The 23589-nt window shown below is 39.2% G+C and overlaps 2 protein-coding genes across 2 annotated transcripts in view; one reads left to right on the top strand and one right to left on the bottom strand.

Annotated features, from left to right (window-relative positions):
* Positions 1–12819, bottom strand: part of Paics (phosphoribosylaminoimidazole carboxylase and phosphoribosylaminoimidazolesuccinocarboxamide synthase) — a 39722-nt gene extending 26903 nt beyond the window's left edge. The window contains 4 exon segments of the mRNA XM_042678075.1: positions 1267–1329; positions 3824–3907; positions 8210–8638; positions 12432–12819. Coding sequence (XP_042534009.1) covers positions 1267–1329; positions 3824–3907; positions 8210–8638; positions 12432–12819 — 964 coding nt within the window.
* The window catches only part of Ppat (phosphoribosyl pyrophosphate amidotransferase), a 42061-nt gene that overhangs the window by 9923 nt on the left and 8549 nt on the right, over positions 1–23589 (top strand). Inside the window, exons 2-6 of the mRNA XM_042678077.1 lie at positions 15469–15535; positions 16571–16777; positions 20095–20207; positions 20310–20455; positions 21360–21432. Coding sequence (XP_042534011.1) covers positions 15469–15535; positions 16571–16777; positions 20095–20207; positions 20310–20455; positions 21360–21432 — 606 coding nt within the window. The remainder of the gene's footprint in view (positions 1–15468; positions 15536–16570; positions 16778–20094; positions 20208–20309; positions 20456–21359; positions 21433–23589) is intronic.

Below are 23589 nucleotides of genomic sequence, written 5' to 3'. Positions count from 1 at the left end.
ACTTTCCTGCCTGGGCTGGCTCTGAACTGTAATCCTCAGATCTCCTGAGTAGATAGGATTATAGGCATGAGGGACAGATGCCCAGCTTTTTAAAAAAAATTTTTAACTGGGCTGGGAAGGTGGCTCAGTGGTAGAGCGCTTGCATTGTATGCATGAGGCCCTGGGTTCGATTCCTCAGCACCACATAAGCAAAAAGAAAAAAGCCGGAAGTGGCGCTGTAGCTCAAGTGGTAGAGTGCTAGCCTTGAGCTGAAGAGCTGAGGGACAGCACCCAGGCCCAGAGTTCAGGTCCCACGACAGGACCCAAAAAAAAAAAATTTTTTTTTTTAACTATTCTTAATGGTAGTTTCTAAAATGTAAGTTTCCAGGTCTTGGTAGATAGTATATAGAATTACAGTTTGTTTTTCTGTTTGTGCCACCAGCATCTGGCTTCGTCATGTGCATTTTCTTTACAGTCATTCATCTGTTCTGCCTTATGGTTTTAGTGAACTGAAGGTGAAATACTTTTGTTAAATTGTTGAGTTATATTTACAGTACATTTTCTGGTCCTTATTTCCTAACTAATATTGTATAACAACTATTTCCATAGCAATTACATTCTCTTACTGGATGAATATTCTAGAGATGATTTAAAATAGATGGATATGTATAGTTTGTATGCAAATACAAACTTTTATACTTTTTTATTTTTATACTTTTTATATGATACTTGACTATATGAACATGGTTAGTATCCATTAAGGGAAGGTCCTGGAACCCGTCCCCCCGTCTCCCCCCCCCCCCCACTACGGGTCCTGGGGAACCAGCATAGTGTATTTTCTTGTCTGTATTTTTTCCCCTCGTATCTAATTATCTGATACATGCCAAATTACCGAATTTCAAAGTTTTCTGCCTGGCTGGCTTCCAATCTTGATCCTCAGATCTCAGCCTCCTGATCTAGCTAGGATTACAGACATGAGCCACTAATGCCCCCGCTGAAACCAAAATTTAGAACCAAAATTAGTCTTTCTAATATAGGTTTCCATTTTTGTTTTTCTAATATAATTTTATTATGATTATGAGGTTGTACTGAGGGGTTATCCAGTTACTTTAAATGTTGCTTTTACTTCTAATGAGCTATAAAAGAATTTTCTCATTCTCTTCTCATACAGACCATAGAAAAATGTATTTAGACTAATTTGTCAAGGACAGGACTAAATATCACTTATCAGGACAAAGCCAAAGTTATAACAATGTAGAAAAAAACGGGTGTTTCTCAGGCTCTTACCATCTTGTACTTTTCTCTTGTTGCTCCAAGTTCCTTGGCTTTTACTGTGACCTTCAGATAATTCTTAAACAAAAGCATAGGGGGGAAAACCAGAATGTAACATCTTTTGATACAGTTTTTAAGCCTTCAAGTATACCAAAGTGAGAACATGTAAGCAACTGGAAAAAGAAAGATGAGTGGAAGAATTAGGAAATATTGGTTACAAGGTTTGGAAAGGAATTGGAACTCAAATTAGACATGTTTTCTAATTTTTTATTTATTTATTTTTTTGGTCGGTTGTGGGGCCTGAGCTCTGGGCCTGGGTGCTGTCCCTTAGCTCTTCAGCTCAAGGCTAGCCCTCTACTTCTTAAGCCACAGTGCCACTTCTGGCTTTTTCTGCTTATGTGGAGTGCATGCAAGGCAAACACTCTACCACTGAGCCACCTTCCCAGCTGTTTTCTAATTTTTTTTAATGTCCACTTAAAAATACAGTTTTAGGATTTTATTCTTAAGAGTTTTCCAAGAGAAGAGTTTAGGATTTTTTTTTTTGAATAGTCACTTCCAAGGTTACCATATTTCCATTTGGTAATTCTAAGAGTTAGTCCTCTTAGGATGCCTAAAATTTCTTCATATGATCTCATTTTTCTGTGTTTGTGACTTTAACTAAATATCACTATCCCACAATACTGTGAAATGTGTGAAATTTATATAATCACTTAATTACAATAAAAAATTACAAAAAAAGCCCATTTTTCTTTCAGGGTTAACGTTTTTCTTTTGTAAACTTTATATTCACATTTAAAATTTTATATTTTGTGTATCGCTTCTAGTATATTCCAAACTGTATTAATTTTCTGGCAGTTTCCTTAAATATTTCTTTGTTTTTTGTGGCCCCATCCAGCATTTGATTTAGTTTTTCGTCAGACTATGTGTGTATCAACACTCTGACCTCATTGTCAGACCAGTGTTTTCCAGCCTCTGGGTCACTAATAAGTTCTGTTGATGATTTTTAGCATTTAGAGACTATTAACCTTTAAATCAACATAATTTCATCTTATAGTTAATTCTTAAATCCTATTTTCTTGAAACATGTAAAACACTGAAAATTATAGTAATAATAAATTCAGTATGACAGTCAAAATACTTTTCATAAATCTATATTCAGCATTTCAAAAATAAAGCAGATTGATTGTTCCCTGATAATAGATGATCTTCATCGGATTTTTAGAAATGCAAAAGTTACATTATTTACTAATTTCTTTTAGTAAGAAGAGAGAATACTTTCCGTCCTTCCTTACCATATTTTCTACCAAATTAGATATATAAGAAGCATTTGGGGTAATACACAATAGAGACTGTCCTTTAGCAAGCTACTTTCAGGCAATATTAAACTTGATATATCAAGAGAACATTTAAGATTCCACATTTTGGAGCTGGGGATGTGGTTGGTGGTAGAGTGCTTGCCCAGGGTTCAATTCCTCAGTACCACATGAACAGAAAAAGCCGGAAGTAGTGCTATGGCTCAAGTGGTAGAGTGCTAGCCTTGAGCAAAAGAAGCTCAGGAACAGTGCCCAGGCCCTGAGTTCAAGCCCCAGGGCTGGCAAAAAGAAAGGAAAAAAAAAAAGATTCAACATTTTAAACGTAGGGAATACATCGTGGGGCTGAGGGGCTATCCCCCACTTTTGAGATGGTATATACTCATGGTGGCTTCATTTCCTAGAGAATAGTATAGTAGTTTAAAACTGATGTTTCTAGAACTCTCCAGTTCTCTGCGTGCATCAGTAATTTCCTATCTAAGTCTAATCTCAGCTACTTGAAAGAGGCAGAGATTGGTATGATCCACGTTTGAGACCAGTCCTGTGGCAGAATGTTAGTGAGACCTCCCAGTAATCTCAGCTATGTGGGAGACACAAATCGGAAGATGGTGCTCCACTGGCTAGCTACAGGCAAAGTTGGAGAAAGGGCTGTAGATATGATTCAAGTAGTGGAGCCTAACAAGCCTGAGGCATTGACTTCAAATCCTAGGACCTCAAAAAAAAAAATGCAAGCCTTGTGCGCGCTGCACTAAATTTCCACATACTTTCTAATTGGAAACAAGATGTGTCATCAACCAGGAAGCAGTTTTTATTGATATGATTGATTAAATCATTATCAAAAGGTTGAACTGCCCTCAGGCCCTGCTTTCCTCCCACAAGGTCATGCTGGCTCAGGATTGCAACCCTCTAATCACAAGATCCTGAAGCTGTGTGGGAACCACCTGGTACAGCCTCAGTGGTGTCACTAATGCTTCTGTCCTTGGAAGTTCTAAATGTTTTTGAAACTATACTAAGAAGTGTGTGTGGGGGGGGGGGGAGACTAAGACTAGCTATAGTTTCTTAAGTTGACTGCAGTATTGTTACCAGTAAGACTTTTAAAACTCAAGCCTTTATTTTAGAATCAGGTTCTCACTGTGTAGGCCAGGCCCACAAACTTAGATCCTCTTGTTTCTGCCTCTTTAGGATTACAGTAGAGTACTACCACACCTGGCTAGAACTCATGTAAAGCTAACTGATTGCATTATTTAAATTTAACGTCTTACCCATTTCCAAACTTTCTTTTTTTATGTTTATAATTCTTGAGTTTTCCAAAGTTTTAGTAATCAATTCTTCTTTCTTTGGGTCTTCTATTGGATTAAAATGGGGAAAAAAGCACTTAGTAACATTATGTCTCAAATGACTAAAGTACATTATTTAATAATTGTACTATTAATCTTCTCCAGGTTGCATGCACAATACACAGAAATATTTAAACATTTCATGTTTAAAGAAAATTAGTGTGTGTGTGTGTGTGTGTGTGTGTGTGTGTGTGTGTGTGTGTGTGTTGAAATAAATGATTCTTGCAGGGCACTAGGCTCACACCTGTAATCCTAGCTACTCAAGAGGCTGAGACCTGAAGATTGCAATTCAAAGCCAGCCCGGGCAGGAAAGTCCGTGGGACTCTTACCTCCAGGTAACTATCAGAAAACCAGAAATGATGCTGTTGCCCAAGTGGTAGAGCACTCACCTTGAGCTGAAGAGCTCAGGGATGGCTCAGAGTTCAAGCCCCACACTGACAAAAAAAAGATTCTTGGCAACCTTTTTTTTTTTGGCCAGTCCTAGGGCTTGAACTCAGGGCCTAGGCTCTGTTCTTGAGCTTCTTTTGTTTAAGGCTAGCATTCAGCCACAATGCCACTTCCAGTTTTTCTGTTTATGAGGTAGTAAGGAATTGAACCCAGGGCTTCATGCATGCTAGGTAAGCACTCTACCACTAAGCCACAGTCCCAGCCATACCTTTTAAGAGACTAACAATACTTTATCATGCCACCTTCTGGCCATCACATTGTCTCATTGCTAATTTTTGTTAATTATGGGGATAGTGAACATTTTATTTTTTTAACAATTTAATTTTGAAAATACATTTTTAGAGTTATTCTTAGATTAACAATGTGGTTTTTCACTTGGAGCTTTTAGACTACAGATCAGAATGATTTTCTTGCAGAATGTGTTCTTTTTGTTCTTTTTTGTTGGTGGTGGTGGTCATGGGGCTTAAACTCAGGGTCTTATGCTGTTGATTGACGTTTTAGCTCAAGGCTAGTGATCTACCATTGAGCCACACTTTGATGTCCAGCTTTTTCTGATTAATTGTAGAATTTTCCACCTGGCCAGTCATTTCAGCTATTCAGTAGGCAAACTACGATCCCTTTCAAGTCCCACCTAGGCAAAAACTGAACAACAACCCTATTACCTAAGAAAAAGGACTAGGGGCATGACTCAAATGGTAGAGTACCTGCTTAGGATCCTGAGTTCAAGACCCATATAGTCAACAACAACAAAAGTATTTAAGATAAGAAAATATTTGGGGACTGGGTGTGGAAGATTGAAGCAAGAATCTCATGTTTCCTGCCAGCTGGCCTCTATATTTCAGGACCTTGTCTCAAAGAACAAAAAGAAACAAAGTACTTTTTGGGGGACTCTGTTTTATAAATGACCAGGTGTCAAAGTTAAAAATATAAAGCAATAATGACTTTAAGTTAGTCAACAAAATATAAAAATCAGAATGAGAACCTCTGGTTTTACATGAAAGTATCCATAACTTTGGGTTTTTATAAAGAATATTTGATGTGGATTTTTTTCCTGAAAATAAATATTGATATATGTAAGACTCATATATATAGTGTAAACATTACAATCCTATAAGTAGTTGAATGGTATGATTTGTGAATTAATAGGTATATTTGATATGCCTAAAATCTTTTCTTAATTTTTTTCATATTTTTAATTGATTGGATCTTTGTAGGTTTATAACTTTGCTTTCATTTCCATGTAAATGTTTAAGATATCATACTTTGTTGATAATTTCTAAATGTGTTTCAAATCATCATCTAAATCTAGTCAGTGAAAAGAACCTCAGTTTAGATATGTCTTAAATCTTTATGTATTAAAAATTATCTTGAGGCACTGTGTTTGAGTTTTTCTGAATACTAATAAGTTGAAATCTTTGGGATGCTATTATTTCCATTTTTTGTTTGTTTGTTCTTTTCAATGCTGGTGATCAGCCCAACATCTCCAGCATGCTAGGCAATCTCTTGGTACCACTGAGTTTTCGATCTAAAACTTCACTTTTTTCTTTCTAATTAGCAGTGTAATCTATTATTTATATTCATTTACTTATTATATGTGTATGGTGGTCTTGCTTGTCATTCTATTAAGCAGTATAAACTTGGTGTGTGTGTGTGTGTGTGTACACACACGTACATATGTAGGTGTATACACTGCGATTTGCCAGGCAAACTCTCTACCATTTGACCACTCTGCCAGCTTCTTTTTTACATTGGTTACATAGTCTTGCTTTATACCTAGGCCTAGATAGTGGTTCTTTTATTTGTTCTTCCCCATGTGGCTAGTTGTCCACTTCTCTCATCTATTGGCTGAGATGGAATTTCAAACTTGTTTTTTTCCCCCCTCCCAACCATGATCTCCCGATAGCCACCTTCAAGCAGCTACGATTATAGGCTTCAGGCCCTGCCTCCCGCCATATAATCAGTTTTAATTCTCTGTAACAAAGATGTTACTAGAGTACTTTGTGAAACCTAAGGCAAGTAGAATCTGTCTAGCTAATAAAGAAAGAAGTTTGCTAAATTTGATTACCTAGGTTTTTTTAAAATACTTCTCAAGGCTGTATGGTTCTTTATATGTAAAGTTTTTTTGATAACTCAGATTTTACATGAATTTCAGATTTTACATGAATTTCAGATTTCCCTCTTTCCTACTTCGCTTAGAGCAGTAGAGAAAAAGCGTCATTTGAGAACACTTCAGAATTTCATGAGGCAATGGTTCTCAGATTAATATGTATCTGAATCACCTAGAGGACTTGTTAAAACCGATTGCTGAGCCCTGACTCCAGAATTTTGATGCTGCAGCCTAATAATTTATGTGAGTGTATATGTGAAACCAGTCAATAAGGTCCCTTTCTCTTGACCTCATCTAACCTGAATTGTTTGTGACTTGAGGTCACACATTGAGAATTGGGGCCTCAAGTTTTTTAATGTGAATACACATTAAAAAGCAGAGTACTTACCTGAGTCAAAGTTTTGTTTTACATGTGAAACTCCTGTGTCTTCAGACTTATTTCTGACCAAGTTGTCTTCAGTAACCTCTGTAGCAGTGACTGTGACATGAGGAGATATAGAATGGTTTACTTTTAAAATTTCCTCTTATAGTTCTTTTAAAGTCCAGCTACTGTTTTGTTTTAGCCTGTACCTGACAAAATGTGATTGTTTCTCTGTAGTTGAGATTCCCCACCTTTAAGAATCATGTTGCATTGGGTCACTACTATAGGTATTGGACATAGATAAATCTCCAGGTCTTCAGGCCTAACTGATAAGTAATTATCTTTAGCTATACCTGCTGGAGTGCAATGCTGTTTGGACTATTTTATCTCCAGATGTCTTACCTTTTAATTTTAATAGAGGCAAGTATAACTTTGTAACATACCAGTTTCTTTCTTAGTGAAGTGTTGTCCCATCTTCCCTCCATCATTCCCCCAGCCCCTTCCCTGTCTTCTAGACAGATGATAAAGTCTGTAGAACTGTGGTAATCATACTGTCAGTGGTCAAATCCGTCTTGTCCAGTCTTCACACTTTAGGCAATAAGTCTATAGAGTGCTTCAAGGTTCCACAAAGGCTCAGTTAAAATTAGGATTTTTTTTAACAAAAAGCTGGTAACAATGCCTGTAATCCTAGCTACTCAGGTGCCTGAGATGTGAGGATCAAAGTCAGCCCAGAAAGGAAAGTCTGTGAGACTCTTTATCTCCAGTTAATCAGCAAAAAGCTAGTGTGAGGAACCATGGCTCAATTGAGAGTACCAGCTTTGTGCAAAAAAACTAAGTGACAGTACCCATGGCTGAGTTCAGGCCCCAATACTGGTATATATATATATATATATATATATAAATTTAATTTTTTTTGGTCCAGTCGTGGGGCCTGAACTCTGGGCCTGGGCGCTGTCCCTCAGCTCTTCAGCTCAAGGCTAGCACTCTACCACTTGAGCCACGGCGCCACTTCCGGCTTTTTTCTTTTTGCTTATGTGGTGCTGAGGAATCGAACCCAGGGCCTCGTGCATGCAAGGCAAGCGCTCTACCACTGAGCCACCTTCCCAGCCCTCAATACTGGTATATTACCTGCCCCCCCCCCCCACACACATATTCACAACTTTCTTATACCTGGATATGGTATTGTATACACTTGCAGAATGAGGACATCTTTAGAAAAAAAGGAGACACTGCCTTAACTAAAGGAGACCTAAACTAAAGCACAAAAAGGCTTGGGAGTGTGGCTCAAGTGGTAAAGCACCTAGCAAGTGAACCCTGAATCCAAACCCCAGTTCTGCCACCTCCCTCTCCTTCCCCCCCCAAAAAGAAAGAAATAGAATGTTCTTTATTTTCCTACCTGACTGATCCTCCATTTCTATGTCAACACATTGTGTGGCTTCTGCATCTTGACAGTCATGCTCTTGTGATTTCTCTGTCTTGTCATGTCCCAGAATTGTGTCTAACTCAGTAAAATATTTCATACTCCTAGTCATACCTAGGTCTTGAGCTCTTCTTACAGTCTTGTATTCATGTTTTAGGTTTTTATACTTTGTTCTGCACTGTTTCCAGTCTCTCTCTATTCCAATTTTCTGCAACTTGGCTGCAATTTGTTCAAATATCCTTTTATTTCTTACTGTTCCCTCTAGTTGCCGTTGTATGCTTTTATCTGACCAGATCCCTAGTAGAGCCCTTACTTCGGGCACAGTCCAGTGTTTTCCTCCTTCATTTGCTACCGTTGGAATAAAAGTTGAATTATTAGGGGGTTCCATTATTGATGTTGAGATTCCTGCATCATCTGGGGAGGACAGGGAAAGAGATACATGGATTGCATACATCAAACATGATAAATGATGGGACACAGTATTGGCAGAGAAAATAATTTTATCCTTAGAAGACAGAATAACAAGTTATAACCTAGGTTTTTCCTTAAACTGATGAGCAAACAGAGTATAGAACTTGCATCTGTTTATTGTCATGGCATTTGACTGGCTTTCGTAAAGTTATTTTTAATCACATTTGATCCCCTTCCCCACTTTTCTTTTTGAGTGAGTCTTTGCAACTTGAAATTAGATCAACTGTATTATAATTTTGACCCATCATACTGTACCTAGTGCCAGTGGCCTGATGTGTGAAACCAAAAGTAAAGAATTTCCCAAGGTATCTTCCTTGTCTTCTAATGGAACTGACATTTTTTTGCCTGGAAGGAGAACAGAATTTCTTTTAGAAATAAGTAAAAGGAAGCAGGGCACCAGTGGCTGATGCCTATAATCCTTGCAACACAATAAGCTGAGATCTGAGGATTAGTTCCAAGGCAGCATACTCAAGAATGTCTATGAAGCCGGGCGCTGGTGGCTCACACCTGTAATCCTAGCTACTCAGGAGGCTGAGATCTGAGGATCACGGTTCAAAGCCAGCCCGGGCAGGAAAGACCGTGAGACTCCTATCTCCAATAAACCACCAGAAAACCGGAAGTGGCGCTGTAGCTCAAGTGGTAGAGCGCTCGCCTTGAGCTGAAGAGCTGAGGGACAGCACCCAGGCCCAGAGTTCAAGCCCCACAACCGACAAAAAAAAAAAAAAGAATGTCGATGAACCTCTTATCTCTATTAACCCCTCAAAAGACAGCAGTAGAGCTGTGACTCAAGTGGTAGAGTGCTAACTTTGAGTGAAAAATGTCAAAGGATAACACCTAGGCCCTGAGTTCCAGTACTGCATTAAAAAAAATAACAAAAAAAATAACAAAAGCCACGCGCTGGTGGCTCACGCCTGTAATCCTAGCTACTCAGGAGGCTGAGATCTGAGGATCATGGTTCAAAGCCAGCCTGGGCAGAAAAATTCATGAAACTCTTATCTCCAGTAAACCACCAGAAAAATGGAAGTGGTGCTGTAGCTCAAATGGCAGAGCGCTAACCTTGAGCTGAAGAGCTGAGGGACAGAGCTCAGGCCCAGAGTTCAAGCCCCATGACTGACAAATAATAATAATAATGATAATAATTAAAAGTATAAGGAAGTGAATGTTAAATTATCATAACTGATAATAATAGTAGTACCGAGAATTGAATTAATTATGAAAACAGATTTATTATGGCCATATTTTGTTTTGGTAGCATTGGGGAAGATATGTGGAGAGAAATAGAAACTCAGACCAGCTAAAGAGTTATATTAACCATCTGAATGAGAGATGATAAAATTCTAGATAGTGGTATTAAGAATGTAGCAGAGTTGGGCACTGATGGCTCAGACCTATAATCCTAGCTACTCTGGAGGCTGACATCTGAGGATCACAGTTTGAAGTCAGCTTGGGCAGGAAAGTCCTTGAGATTCTTATCTCCAATAAACTACTCAGAAAGGGCCAGAAGTAGTGCTGTTGCTCAAGTGGTAGAGTACTAGCCTTGAACAAAAAGAAGTTCAAGGACAGCACCCAGGCCTGAGTTCAGGTTCCAGAACTGGCAAGGAAAAAAAAGCGGGGGGGGGACATTAATATCTCAAACATTTCTGTATGTATTTGAAATACAACATTACCAAAATGGAAGCAGTTTATAGGATGACTGATTTTTAGTGAGAAAAAGAGGGTTTGGGGGTTTGGGAAACACATGCCTGGTTAAATTGCTGATACAGGCCCTCTGCTAATGATGAAGCGAAGGAATTTGGGGTCCTGGGGGGAGAGGTATGAGCTTCTGCAGTTTCATGAGACCAGCCTTTGGTTAAAATCAGGGACTTTCAAAAACTGAGTGACTTATTAGCCAGTATTGACAGCATTTAAATGTTAGCGTCTTGAGTGATTACCTGAGGAAAGTACTGTAATTATTGTTTAGCATGGTTAATGATTGTGAAGCTTCCCCAGAATCTGGTTCAGTATCTCAAATGCTATAAGGTATTTTAAATGGGGTACTTTTTTTTTAACCAAATGTTTTATTTTTGTGCTGTAAAGATGATAATCCAACATTAATTTAGCTGTTTTGTTTATCTTCTTAAACTCCATTGTATTTGGTACTTTGAGTATATATACTACTTGTAATTTTCTCTTACGATCCTTTTTGAGACTTCACATCACTGGATGTGTGTATACTCATGCTTTGTACATGGTACAAACAGACAGTGGTACTTGAATAGCTCTGCTCTTAAAAATAGCATCTTGTAAGGGTGTGTGTAGTGTCTTTTTTTTTTGCCAGTCATGGTGCCTGAACTCTGGGCCTGGGCGCTGTCCCTCAGCTCTTCAGCTCAAGGCTAGTGCTCTACCGCTTGAGCCACAGCACCACTTCCAGCTTTTTCTGCTTATGTGGTGCTGAGGAATCGAACCCCAGGGCCTCATGCATGCAAGGCAAGCACTCTACCACTGAGCCACCTTCCCAGCCCCTGTGTGGTGTCTTAAACTAGGTATGGTAGCTACTTGAAAGGCAGAAATCAGAGGATCACAGTTTGCATCCAGCATCCGTTTCACTGAGCGACCAGGTGCAGTTGATGCATGTCTGTTATCCCAGCCACAACAAAGTGGAAAGGCATCTCATGAATTTTAGATCTTTAGATATAATACGTAACAAGGCTGTATGATAATACAAATTTGCCAGGCCTATAAAAAGACTGTGAAATCCAAATTCTATTTATGAAAGAAAAATGAGGTCTGGGATGCACAACCCAACCTGCAAGAGTTTTACCAGGTTAATATACTTTGGGCTGGTGGTAGATTTCAAAAATTCAATTTTCTATTTTTCCCACTTAGGTGGCAAAATTTGTAAGTGGCCAAAAGGGAAAGAAAAGATGCTTTCTGAAGTACTACAGGGCTAGTGAGCCAGGAGGGAAACTCTAGTAGCATCACATCCAAAAGACTGTTACCTTACCAGTGTCCCTAGCCATCACTACCCAGCTAGTGCTCAGCCACGTTAAAACATACTATACAGAGAAATGGAAAAAATGAGCTCATTTAATTTTGATCAGAACGGATGAGAAATTGTTAATCGGTCTCTGCCTTGCCCATAAAATGTGCGACAACTTATAGACAGAAAAGTTGAAAAGAAAGTAGAGAAATACACAAATAGAGATAGAATTTCTCCCAGAAAAATGGGTCTCCTTTTTGTATCTTTCTTGTAGGTGATCTCATTTTTATTTCCAGTGTAGAATTTCCTGGGGGAATCCTAATTCCTAGGAGCCATTTGGGTAATTTAGTATTCTTATTTATAAATTTAGAAAAATAGTGTTATTAAAATAGAGAAGGCTTTTTATCTTGTATGGAGTAATGGGGAAAATAGTCACTTAGCAGCATTTTTGGTATTTTTCCTCCTTTTGGCCACTCTTAACCTTTATTTCTTGAACCCAACCCATCTTTCAAATCAGCTGAAACACAATTCACAGGTAATACCATTTTAATGAGCTTTGTTCCATATTGTATAAATGTGCGAAGTATTCACCATCTTTTTAAAAATTCTTATCTTGTGCAACAAAATTTAAGTTGGGTTTGTTTGTTTTTTTTAACCTGATATTTCAGGCTATATTTCTCAAATGTACTCAGAAGTCCTGAATGCTTTTGTTACAGTAACATTGTAAAACAAAAGAAAAACAGACAAAAACAATGAATACTTTTTTACCTTTAGTGGTGTCTGGGGTTGTGCTTGGGCTCAGCATTGCCAGAGACCGGCGGCCGCTTGGAGCCTGGTTGTCTGTTAATTGTGTGGAAGGTCCATGCCCCAGGATTGCATCCAAATCATGGTAGAACTTCATAGTCTTAGAGCTGTCGCCAGAGTTGTAGGCATGTTTAACTGTTCTGTATTCATATTTGAGGTTTTTGTACTTTGCCCGGCACTGTTTCCAATCTCTGTATACTCCTAGTGATTGCAATCTTTTAGCAATGTAAATAAATATTCCTTTATTTCTCAGTGTTCCATAAAGTTGCTTTCGTATATTTCTTTCTGCCCAGACACTTAATAAAGCTTGAATCTCCTCCTCAGTCCAGTGCTTCCCTGCTCCACTCTCCATGTTGAAAGTGACCTGGAAATGATTCACTATTTCTAGCCAACAGTTTTGTTTCCTAGGAAACCAGACAGCTGGTTGTCAATAAGCTCCTGAGAGCCTGAAAGGATCTAGTTTAACTGGTTCAAGCTTCCTGTGGGAGTAACTTGAGAAACTGCCAAATAAACAGGCTTTGTGATTAAAGAAGCCTGAATCTACATAATTGCTGATCTTGTTATTTTCAGCTTTAAGAAAAATTTATACTGATGAGGAAAAAGGGAGAGATAGCCCTTTTTTTTTCTGTATTTGCTTTCTTACATAATTGCTGTGGTTGTTGATTTTCAAAAATTGTTTAGAAATGGTTGGCAGAGGTTCTTTTAGGTTTAGAGCAGATATTAAGAGCTATATGTTTTACATTGTGCTGTTGAGATATATAGCTAATGCTTTCACTTTTCTCTGACATAAATCAACTGGTTTTCTAGCATCGATGAATATAAAGACCACATCATGTCACTAAGTAAATTCCAAGTCACTATTTAGTCTCATAGACAATGTAGTATTATGCATATGGGAGAGGTTGTTGTTGTTGTTGGTGGTGGTGGTGGTGGTGGTGGTGGTGGTGGTGGTGTGGGGGGCAGGGGGGAGGGGGAGAGAGAGAGAGAGAGAGACAGAGACCTTGTACTGTACTTGCTAGTTGGATCCACCATTTGAGCCATACCCTCAGCTCTGAGGTTTGGCTTTTATTTCTACCCTGGAAGGAAAATTTGTCAATAATCATCTACTATTTTTAGAACTTGCTCAGAACTGTTAAGTTATTGAGTACTTGGAGCCTTTATTTAAACCTTTTTTTATTTTACTTTTTATTTTATTTTTATTTATATTTTTGCCAGTCGTGGGGCCTGAACTCAGCCTAGGCTCTGTCCTTCAGCTTTTCAGCTCAAGGCTAGCGCTCTACCACTTGAGCCACAGTGCCACTTCTGGCTTTTTCTGCTTGTGTGGTGCTGAGTAATTGAGCCCAGGGCCTCATGCATGCAAGGCACACTTACTCTACCACTGAGCCACCTTCCCAGCCCCTAAACCTTTTTTAAGACAAAAATATATTGTTATTATTATTGTGTTGTACAGAGGGGCTACCATTTCAAAAGTCAAGTAATGAGTACTTTACTTTCTTCTTTTGTACAATGTCACCCTTTACTTTCTCCCAGTTTCTCTATCCTGTCCCTGCCCAGAGTTACATAGGTTAATTTCTACATAGCATTATTTTTGGAGGGGGGGTGGTCTGGTCGTGGGGCCTGAACTCTGGGCCTGGATGCTGTCCCTCAGCTCTTCAGCTCAAGGCTAGCACTCTACCACTTGAGCCACAGCGCCACTTCCGGCTTTTTTCTTTTTGCTTATGTGGTGCTGAGGAATCGAACCCAGGGCCTCAGGCATGCAAGGCAAGTGCTCTACCACTGAGCCACCTTCCCAGCCCCTAAATAGCATTATTGCATTTGTTAGCCCTCCTACTTTCTCTCCCTTTCTGTCTCCTGCCTTTATCTCTCCCCACCAGAAGGGGATAAAACCCAAAGGAAGAATAAACACCATCACTACCCCCAACATTAGAATTTTTAAAATCCAGAACAAGAACAAACACCATCACCTTTACCCCCAAGAATTTAACTTTTGTGTGTACCTAATGGTGCAGGCTAGACTGAGCATTACTGTTACAAGTATTTGTTGGAGAAAATTTTGGTTGAGTTTCTTCTCCATATCAACCTGATCTCCCTACTCTTTGGGGTAATACTGGGGAAACATGACCACACTTAACCTTAAGTCCCACAACCTCATTTGCCTAACAGCCTTATTTGCCAAGAAGCACAAATTCTATAGCTGGATTGCCTGTGTTTATAATTCTGGCAGTATCACCTTGTGCCACACTGGGAAACTTACTTTGGCTTCTTTCCTTAGTGTGCTTATGCATGAAATAGGAATGATAGTCATAGCACTTGTTCTGAAGACAAGGTACTTTTTTGGGGGGAGAGGGGGTCCGGTCGTGGGGCCTGAACTCTGGGCCTGGGCGCTGTCCCTCAGCTCTTCAGCTCAAGGCTAGCGCTCTACTACTTGAGCCATAGCGCCACTTGCAGCTTTTGTTCTTTTTGCTTATGTGGTGCTGGGGAACCGAACCGAGGGCCTCATGCATGCAAGGCAAGCACTTTACCACTGAGCCACCTTCCCAGCCCCAAGGTACTTTTTTTTTATGTAAAGAAAAGCTTAGCGGGGCTGGGAAGGTGGCTTAGTGATAGAGCGCTTGCCTTGCATGCATGAGGCCCTGGGTTTGATTCCTCAGCACCACATAAAACAGAAAAGGCCAGAAGTGGCGCTGTGGCTCAAGTGATAGAGCACTAGCTTTGAGCTGAAGAGCTCAGGGACAGCGCCCAGGCCCAGAGTTCAGGCCCACGACCGACAAAAGAAAAAGAAAAAAAGAAAGAAAAGCTTAGGGCAGTAACTGGTATTAGAATTTCTGTTACAAGCAATTGCATCATTGCTAGTCATCAAAAACGTCCATACCTACAGTACTGATACATGTAATGTGTTTTCAGACTCTTTCTGAATCTCTGTGAGAAAGGTATGCTTGATAATGTGCTGAAGAAGCTGATCAATTGGGCACACTTAATTGGTGTTTTTGTATATTCACAGGGGTCAGGAGAGTGCAGGAATTGTGACCAGTGATGGGAATTCAGTGCCAACATTCAAAGTACATAAGGTAAATTTGAATACTGAAAACAATTTTGTCTATTTACTTTTTGGTGTCTAACTGGTTCTTGAACTCAAGACTTGAAGTTTCTCCTTAGTTTTTTTCATGCAGAGCTGGTCCTCTGCCACTTGAACTACAGTTCCACTTTGAGCTTTTTGCTGGTTATTTGGAGATGAGTGTCTTCTGGGTTTGTCCATTTGGATTGGCTTCGAACCTCAATCCTCAGTCTCCTGAGTAGTTAGAATTACAGGCATGAGCCACCAGTGCTGGACCTGAATGTTGAAATTTTTGATGATAAAGATGACTTTCATTAGTTATGAGTCATTAATTTGCAATTCTAATTAATAGTATTTAGATTGTCCCTTTCCAACTCTATATAATATTGAAGTTTGTCAAATTAGAATGAAGTTCTTGTTTATTGACTTCAATGAAAAATTTAAGTACTTGAAGATGTTTTGATTTTTTTTAATGCACAGTACTATTTGACAACTTTTATTGCCTAGTACATATATTCTTACATGTGTTAATAAAAAAATGTCATAAAGTAGAAGATTGGTGTGATGGTGGTAATGCCTGTAATCCCAGCCCTAGTGAGGAAGAGGCAGGATGATAATAAGATCTAGACCATCAAGGGCCACATAGTACAGCTGTGTCTCATTTCTATTTAAGCAAAATGTCAAAAAACATAACTATTTCAACATTACAAACATTCTAAATCTACTGTATTTTAATTTTATGTGAATTTCAATACATTTTTTAAATAAATGCCTTATAAGTCTTAAAATTAGGTTTTCATTCCCTGCCCATACCTGTACCCTTTTATTTTTCTCTTTGCCCTTTCCTTGTCTTGATTCTTTAAGATGAGAATTCTGAAGCATAGAGAAAGTGAACTATGTTGTCTAATTTGTATTGCCTGAGCAGAAAGGCTTTAGTTACTAGCCATATTAGCTCTGTTTTTATTTGTTTATTTATTTATTTGTACAAAAGGGTTTCATTTCATAACTCTTTATCTTCTAAGATGTACTTTGACTTCTGTTTCTCAAGGGAATGGGTCTTGTAAATCATGTTTTTACTGAAGACAACTTAAAGAAATTATATGTTTCAAATCTTGGAATTGGACATACGAGATACGCCACTACAGGAAAGTGTGAATTAGAAAATTGTCAGCCCTTTGTTGTTGAAACACTTCATGGGAAAATAGCTGTGGCACATAATGGTGAATTGGTAAATGCTGCTCGATTAAGGAAAAAGGTAAGGTGTTTTCTAATTCCTTTTATCATGATCAGATTAATTCATAAAAAGAAGTTGAAATTCTTGGCAAAGAACATGTTCTGATTATTGTCAGTGTTTACCTAACCTAACTGCAGTGAACACCACAGAATGACCTGGAGTACTTGTTATAATTGCAGATTCTAACAGTGTCACTTCAGAGTTGATTTGAAGTATAGTCTGTGGTGTATTCAAATTGAGATTTGGAATTGATTAATTACTACTATTTGAAATACAGAGAAACTGGGTGTCAGTGTCACATGCCTGTAATCCTAGCTACTGAGGAGACTGAGATCTGAGGATCGCAGTTCAAAGCCAGCCCGGGCTGGCCAATTAACAACCAGAAAATGGGAGGTGGCGCTGTGGCTCAAGTGATAGAGCACTCCTCTTGAGCTGAAGAGCTCAGATAATGCCCAGGCCCAGCGTTCAAGCCCCACGACTGACCAAAAAGAAAAAGAAAAGAAACACAGAAAATTTTGGGTTAATTGGAGGTACTTACTGCCCTTATAACTTTGTTCCTGGGATGAGAGATTCTTTGAGGTAGGAAAAAGCAAACTGTTTCTTACATTCAAACTCAACCCAACATATGATTAAATGGTGGTGGAGAGGGGACATCTCACTTAACCAATTTTCTGAAGGATACCAAGTAGGTATCCTATAATTCATTTCAACCTGGAACTGGGGCAGTACTTCCCTTCTACTGGACAAGTCTCTTGTGTTATCCACAGCTGATCAAAGTTTCCTTCAGGTGTTGGTGGCTAAATAAGTCTCTCTCAACAGCTGAAGAGTTTGAAAACAATTTCAGTTTTGCTGATGACAGCTTAAGAAATCCCTGTAGATAGACCAGCCAGAGGTCGGTGGCTATAGTTACTCAATCCTAGTTACACAAGAGGCTGAGATCTGAGGATTGCTGTCAAAGCCAGTCTAGCAGGAAAGTCCATAAGACTCTTATCTCCAGAAAACCAGAAGTGTCACTGTGGCTTAAGTTGTAGAGTGCTAGCCTTGAGCTGAATTGCTGAGGGACAATGCCCAGGCCCAGAGTTCAAGCCCCATGACCAACAACAACAAAAAAATCTCTGTAGAGGCAATTGCTTGATGGACTGCTTCTAGAATTTTCCTGAAAATGGCACAGACTCAAGTAGCAGTTGCTACCTCTCCCATAGAATTTCAGGAGTCACTACACTGTCTCTCAGGCCTGCCGAATGGGGCCTGGGGCTGTGGAGGCAACTGTAGCAGCTCCCAAGCTGCCTGCTCATTCCTAGGCTATTGTTCAGTTCCTCTTGGGCAATTGCTGCTTTGGCCAGTCTTGGGAAGTGTCTGGCAGCTTTTAATCAAGTAGCCTAATGGCTCATTCTTTTATTAAAAAATAAAAAGCAAGCCAGATACAGGTGGTTCACACTTGTAATCCTAGGCTGAGTCCTAGAGGACTTGAGGTCTAAAGCCAGCCATTTCCAAATTCCAGATTCCATAACCAGAAAAATGGTTGGACTAGAGTCATGTCTCAAGTAGTGGAGTTCCTACTATGAGCCAGGAAGCTGAACCAAAAGTTCAAGAACCTGAGTTCAAGTGCCAGAACTGGCACACACGCGTGCGCGCATGCACACACACAAAGAATAACATTAACCCAGGCTTGCAACAAACATCTGTGATGAAATTAACACACATAATATATATAATGTTTGTCTTTTAACCAGACACTCTTAAGGAGTATTAATCTGTCTGTTTCATGATATGCCTTCTTCATAGGCTATAACATTATGATTAGTACACATTATTTTCTACTTACAAATGATAAAAGTATAATTAATTCATTTAAATAATTCAGGCAATCACAATAGTAGAACTATGAAGTAAATTACTATAAGTTCACCACTTAAAGATAATAACCAAGAGTTCAATTCTAAACATACCCTTTACTCAGATGTTAGACTTCATATCTGCACATTTAGCTGTCAACTGAAAATGTTCTGTAGTATATACTTAAGTCATTCTGGGCCTGTCTGTAGTGCTGCTCCTGTTCAGAACTTTCTAATTGCCAGTTGAGTACATGTAACCAGTGTTATCACATCTTTAGTACTTGTTACTGTAGTTGATTCTTAACACTTGTCAATCATAACAGAGGATAGGAAGCTATCATCACTGCTACCTACAAATTCATTTTGAGTTATCACTATAGTATACCACTATACAAGAAATGTGTCCTATTTATTGGTCAGGGTTTTTTTTTTTTTTTTTTTTTTTGTGCTGGGCCTGGGCACTATCCTGAGCTGTTCTGTGCTCAAGATTAGCGTTCCATCACTTGAGCCTCAGTGCCACTTTTGGCTTTTTTTTTTCTGAATAGTTTATTGGAGATGAGAGTCATGGACATTCCTGCCCGGGCTGTCTTTGAACTTCAATCCTCAGATCTCAATCTCCTGACTAGGATTAAAGGCATGAGCCACCGGTGCCTGGGTTTGTGAGGATTTTTTTTTCCAATCCTGGGACTTGAACTCCTAGCCTGTATACTGTCCCTGAGCTTCTATTTTGGTCAAGACTAACACTCTATCCCTTGAGCCTCAGCACTTCTAGCTTTTTTGCTTATGTGGTACTGAGGAATAGAACCAAGAGCTTCATACATGCATTCTTCAGGCAAGCATTCTACCACAAAGCCACATTCCCAGCCAGTGGTCAGGATTTTTAAGGGTAACAAAAGGCCCACAATTCAACCCCCATCCTCCCTTTCAATTCTGTGTGCTAGTTCTAAACTTAATCTTTCAATGTTTTTTGGTAGTTGGATTCTTGAGCTCTTGTGTATAGTATGTTATTTGGGCTTATTACCTGTAATATTTAACATATCTATTTGATTTCACTTAGTTTTAGTACAGGAGTGAAATGCGGTTGCCTATGTTTGTTCTGGACAAATACAGAAACTCCTAGTACATTGCAGAGGAGCTTAGTTTAAAATAAAAGATGAAACTGGCAAAACAACAAAAACACCTTTTCTTTATATCTCTAGAGGCAATTTTTGATTGTAATTTTCAGTTTGAAAACCTCCAGAGACAATTTCTACTAATATCCATATATATTAATAGGGTGCAGGGTTTTCATAACTGCCTACAAATTACCTGATTTCCTAGGTGGTCTATCAAGTGAGAGGAAGATGGAGAGTACCCTTCTGATGGGATCTTTCTTGTATCCATATACATTAGTAAGGTTCAGGGTTTTCATAACCGCCTACAAGGTACCTCATTTCCTAGGCGGGCTATTGAGTGAGAGGAAGATGGGGAATACCCTTCTGATGGCATCTCTCTTTTGTATAGCTTCTGCGTCATGGCATTGGTCTGTCAACAAGCTCTGACAGTGAAATGATTACCCAGTTACTGGCATATACCCCACCTCAGGAACGAGATGACACCCCAGACTGGGTAGCAAGGTAATTGTAAAACGATTATACTAGCCACTCTGGTAGTAAAAGCTTTGCTTTGTGTATGTGATTTGCTTTGCTGATGTGATTCATTGAGTTACTTAATTCCAGGATTAAAAATTTAATGAAGGAAGCACCCACAGCATACTCCCTGATTATAATGCACAGAGATGTTATTTATGCAGTACGGGATCCTTACGGAAATCGTCCTCTATGCATTGGTCGTCTTATTCCTGTTTCTGATATAAATGATAAAGGTAATAAACCTCAGAAGGAACGTAATTTTCTTTCCTTTTTTGGGATGTACTTTTCATAATGCTGTTTAAAGTCGTTTTAATTAGTGTACAGTCCTGAACTCTTTAAATATAATGTACCAGAAAAAGAAGAAAATGGCATTCTTAGTTTTAAAATAACATTTCTGTAGCTGTGTGCTGGTGGCTTACACCTGTAATCCTATCCACTCTGAAGGCTGAGATTTGAGGATTGAGGTTTGAAAGCACCCTGGACTGCCTGTGAGGCTCTTTATCACCAAAAAGAAGAGGGAGGCATAGTTCCATCGATAGAACACCAGCCTTAAGCAAAAAAGTCAGAGAGTGTGATGCCTTGAGCCCCCGCCCAGTATTGACAGGTTTAGACGCGCACGTGCGCGCACACACGCACACACACGCACACGCACACGCGCGCGCGCGCATATATACAAAGAACATTTCCCTGACTACATATGGGGATGGGTCTCTTTTAAAAAATTTAGTAGAATCCTTATTTTTACATATGTTAGTGGTTTTCTTTTTTAATTAGGCAAGCTTGCCTTATCAAGTCATGTCTTACTGAAACCATAAGATCATAATACTAGAAAGGACTCGAATTCTTTATGTTATATGTAACTTACTTCAAATGAGGATTATGTGTCTTTATTTTTTTTTGCCTTTTTTTCTTTCATTTTTTCCGTACTGGGGATTGGAGCCTCATGTTTGCCAGGCAAGGGCTACACCTCTTGAGCCACACCTTCAGTCCTTTTATTTTTGGGTTGGTTTACAGACAGGATTTTATGCTAATTTTGGGCTGCTTTGGACCTCCGCCTCCTCTGTAGCTGTTAGTTTTTTAATTTATTTAATGTTTAACTGTTGTATTGAAATTACCTCTTTGTCCTGTGATGTACAGGAAAGAAAACATCAGAAACTGAAGGATGGGTGGTGTCCTCAGAATCATGTAGCTTTTTATCTATTGGTGCGAGGTAAGTATCACTTCAGTACTAAGGTTTTCTACATGGTTAAGAAATTTTTAGCCAAGTATAGTGGCTCATACTTATAATCCCAGTACTTTGATAGTATGGAAGGAGGATCCTGAGGTTGAGGCCAACCTGAGTTATATGTATAACAAGAGCAAGAGCAAAAAGGTTGTTTTCATACTAGATAACAAACTCATATAGTTGCACACTCAGGCGGCTGGGGTGGAAGCATTACTTGAGTAGGAATTTGATCTGGGCAAACTTGTCTCAAATTAAAAAAGCAAATGACTGAAGAAAGAAAAGAAAAATTATGATTTTTAAGTGGTACAACTTAGGGCTTTATGCTTCATAGGTAGTTGTTCTACCCTAGCCTATTTTTACTTTATTTTTAAGAAAATGTCTTGTGCCCCAATCCTCCTACCTATGCCACTTATATGACTAGAATTATAGACATGCACCACCTTACCTGGCTTTTGAGATAGGGTCCTGCTATTTATTCATGCTGGCCTCAGACTGCAGTTCTTCTGTCTCTTTTTCCCAAGTAGCTGGGATTATAGGAATAAACAATTATACCTGGCCCTCTTTTTTTTTTTTTTTGATCTGGTCATGGGGCCTGAGCTCTGGGCCTGGGCGCTATCCCTCAGCTCTTCAGCTCAAGGCTAGTGCTCTACCTCTTAAGCCACACACAACACCACTTCCGGCTTTTTTTTCTTTTTGCTTATGTGGTGCTGAGGAATCGAACCCAGGGCCTCAGGCATGCAAGGCAAGCACTCTACCACTGAGCCACATTCCCAGCCCACCTGGCCCTCTTTTGATATTTACCTAAAATTATTTTCACTGATGCAATTTGTAAGAAAGCACTTGTAAATGCATTGTTACATTCATTGTGCTCTGCAGTTGTATGGCTTAAATAGTCCCATAACACCATCTCCTGATCATTAACGTGTTATCTCTTTTTTTGGTCTGTGGGGGCAGGAGTGGGGTTTGAACTCTGGGCCTGGTTGCTGTCTTTGAGCTCTTAAGTTCAAGGCAAGCGCTCTACCACTTGAGCCACAGCGCCACTGCTAGTTTTCTGTGGTTAATTGTAGGTTAGAATCTCATGGACATTTCTGCCCAGGCTGGCTTTGAACCACAATCCTCAGATCACAGCTTCTGGAGTAACTAGGATTATAGGCATGAGCCATCAGTGCTCAGCTCTAAAATGTCATCTTTCTTTCAAAATACCAAAATAGGGCTGGGAATGTGGCTCAGTGGTAGAGCGCTTGCCTTGCATACATGAGGCCCTGGGTTCGATTCCCCAGCACCACATAAGTAAAAATAAAAAAAAATAAAAAATAAAAAAAAACAAAATACCAAAAGAGGGGCTGGGAACATGGCTCAGTGGTAGAGCTCTTGCCTTGCATGCACAAGGCCCTGGGTTGAATTCCTCAGCAGCACATAAGCAAAAAAGAAAAAAGCCAGAAGTGATACTATGGCTCAAGTGGTAGAGCACTAGCCTTGAGCTGAAGAGCTAAGGGACAGTGCCCAGGCTCAGAGCTCAGGCCCTATGACCGGATCCCCCCCCCCCCCCGCCAAAAAATAATAAAATACCAAAAGATTTTAGAAAGGAAGGACTTTCTTGGCACAGGATAAACTTAAGCTATGGTAAAAAAAAAAAAAATTGCTTTTCTTTTTTTTTATTATTATCTTATTTAGTTGTATAAGAGAGATGTCATTTAACAAAACAGTATATGAATACATTGCATCTTGATCTGTGTTACTTCCTTCAGTCTCATCCTTCTTTATCATTTGCTTTTTCAAAAATTAAAAAGTAGGGTATTTTAAAGATTCTTAATTAGAACTTAAAGATAACAGAAACATTTAAAGAACTTAATAAGTAAGGCATACGTTTTCCTGTTGTTGTTTTACAAAATAGGTTTATGAGTATACATACATAAATGTATATGTATATAGTACTTTTTTTCTTCGTTTGTCATGGAGCTTGAATAGGACCTGGGTACTGTCCTGAGCTCTTTTGCTCAAGGCTAGTGCTCTACCACTTTGAGTCATAGCACCACTTCTGGTTCTCTGGTGATTAAGTGGAGACATAAGCATCTTAAGGACTGTCCTACCTGGGCTGTGATCCTCAGATCTCAGCCTCCTGAGTAGCTAGGATTACAGGGG

Source organism: Dipodomys spectabilis, unplaced genomic scaffold, assembly GCF_019054845.1.
Source record: "Dipodomys spectabilis isolate Male_0828 unplaced genomic scaffold, ASM1905484v1 ptg000043l, whole genome shotgun sequence".
Classification (NCBI taxonomy): Eukaryota; Metazoa; Chordata; class Mammalia; order Rodentia; family Heteromyidae; genus Dipodomys; species Dipodomys spectabilis.
This window is presented reverse-complemented; position numbering and strand designations above follow the sequence as displayed.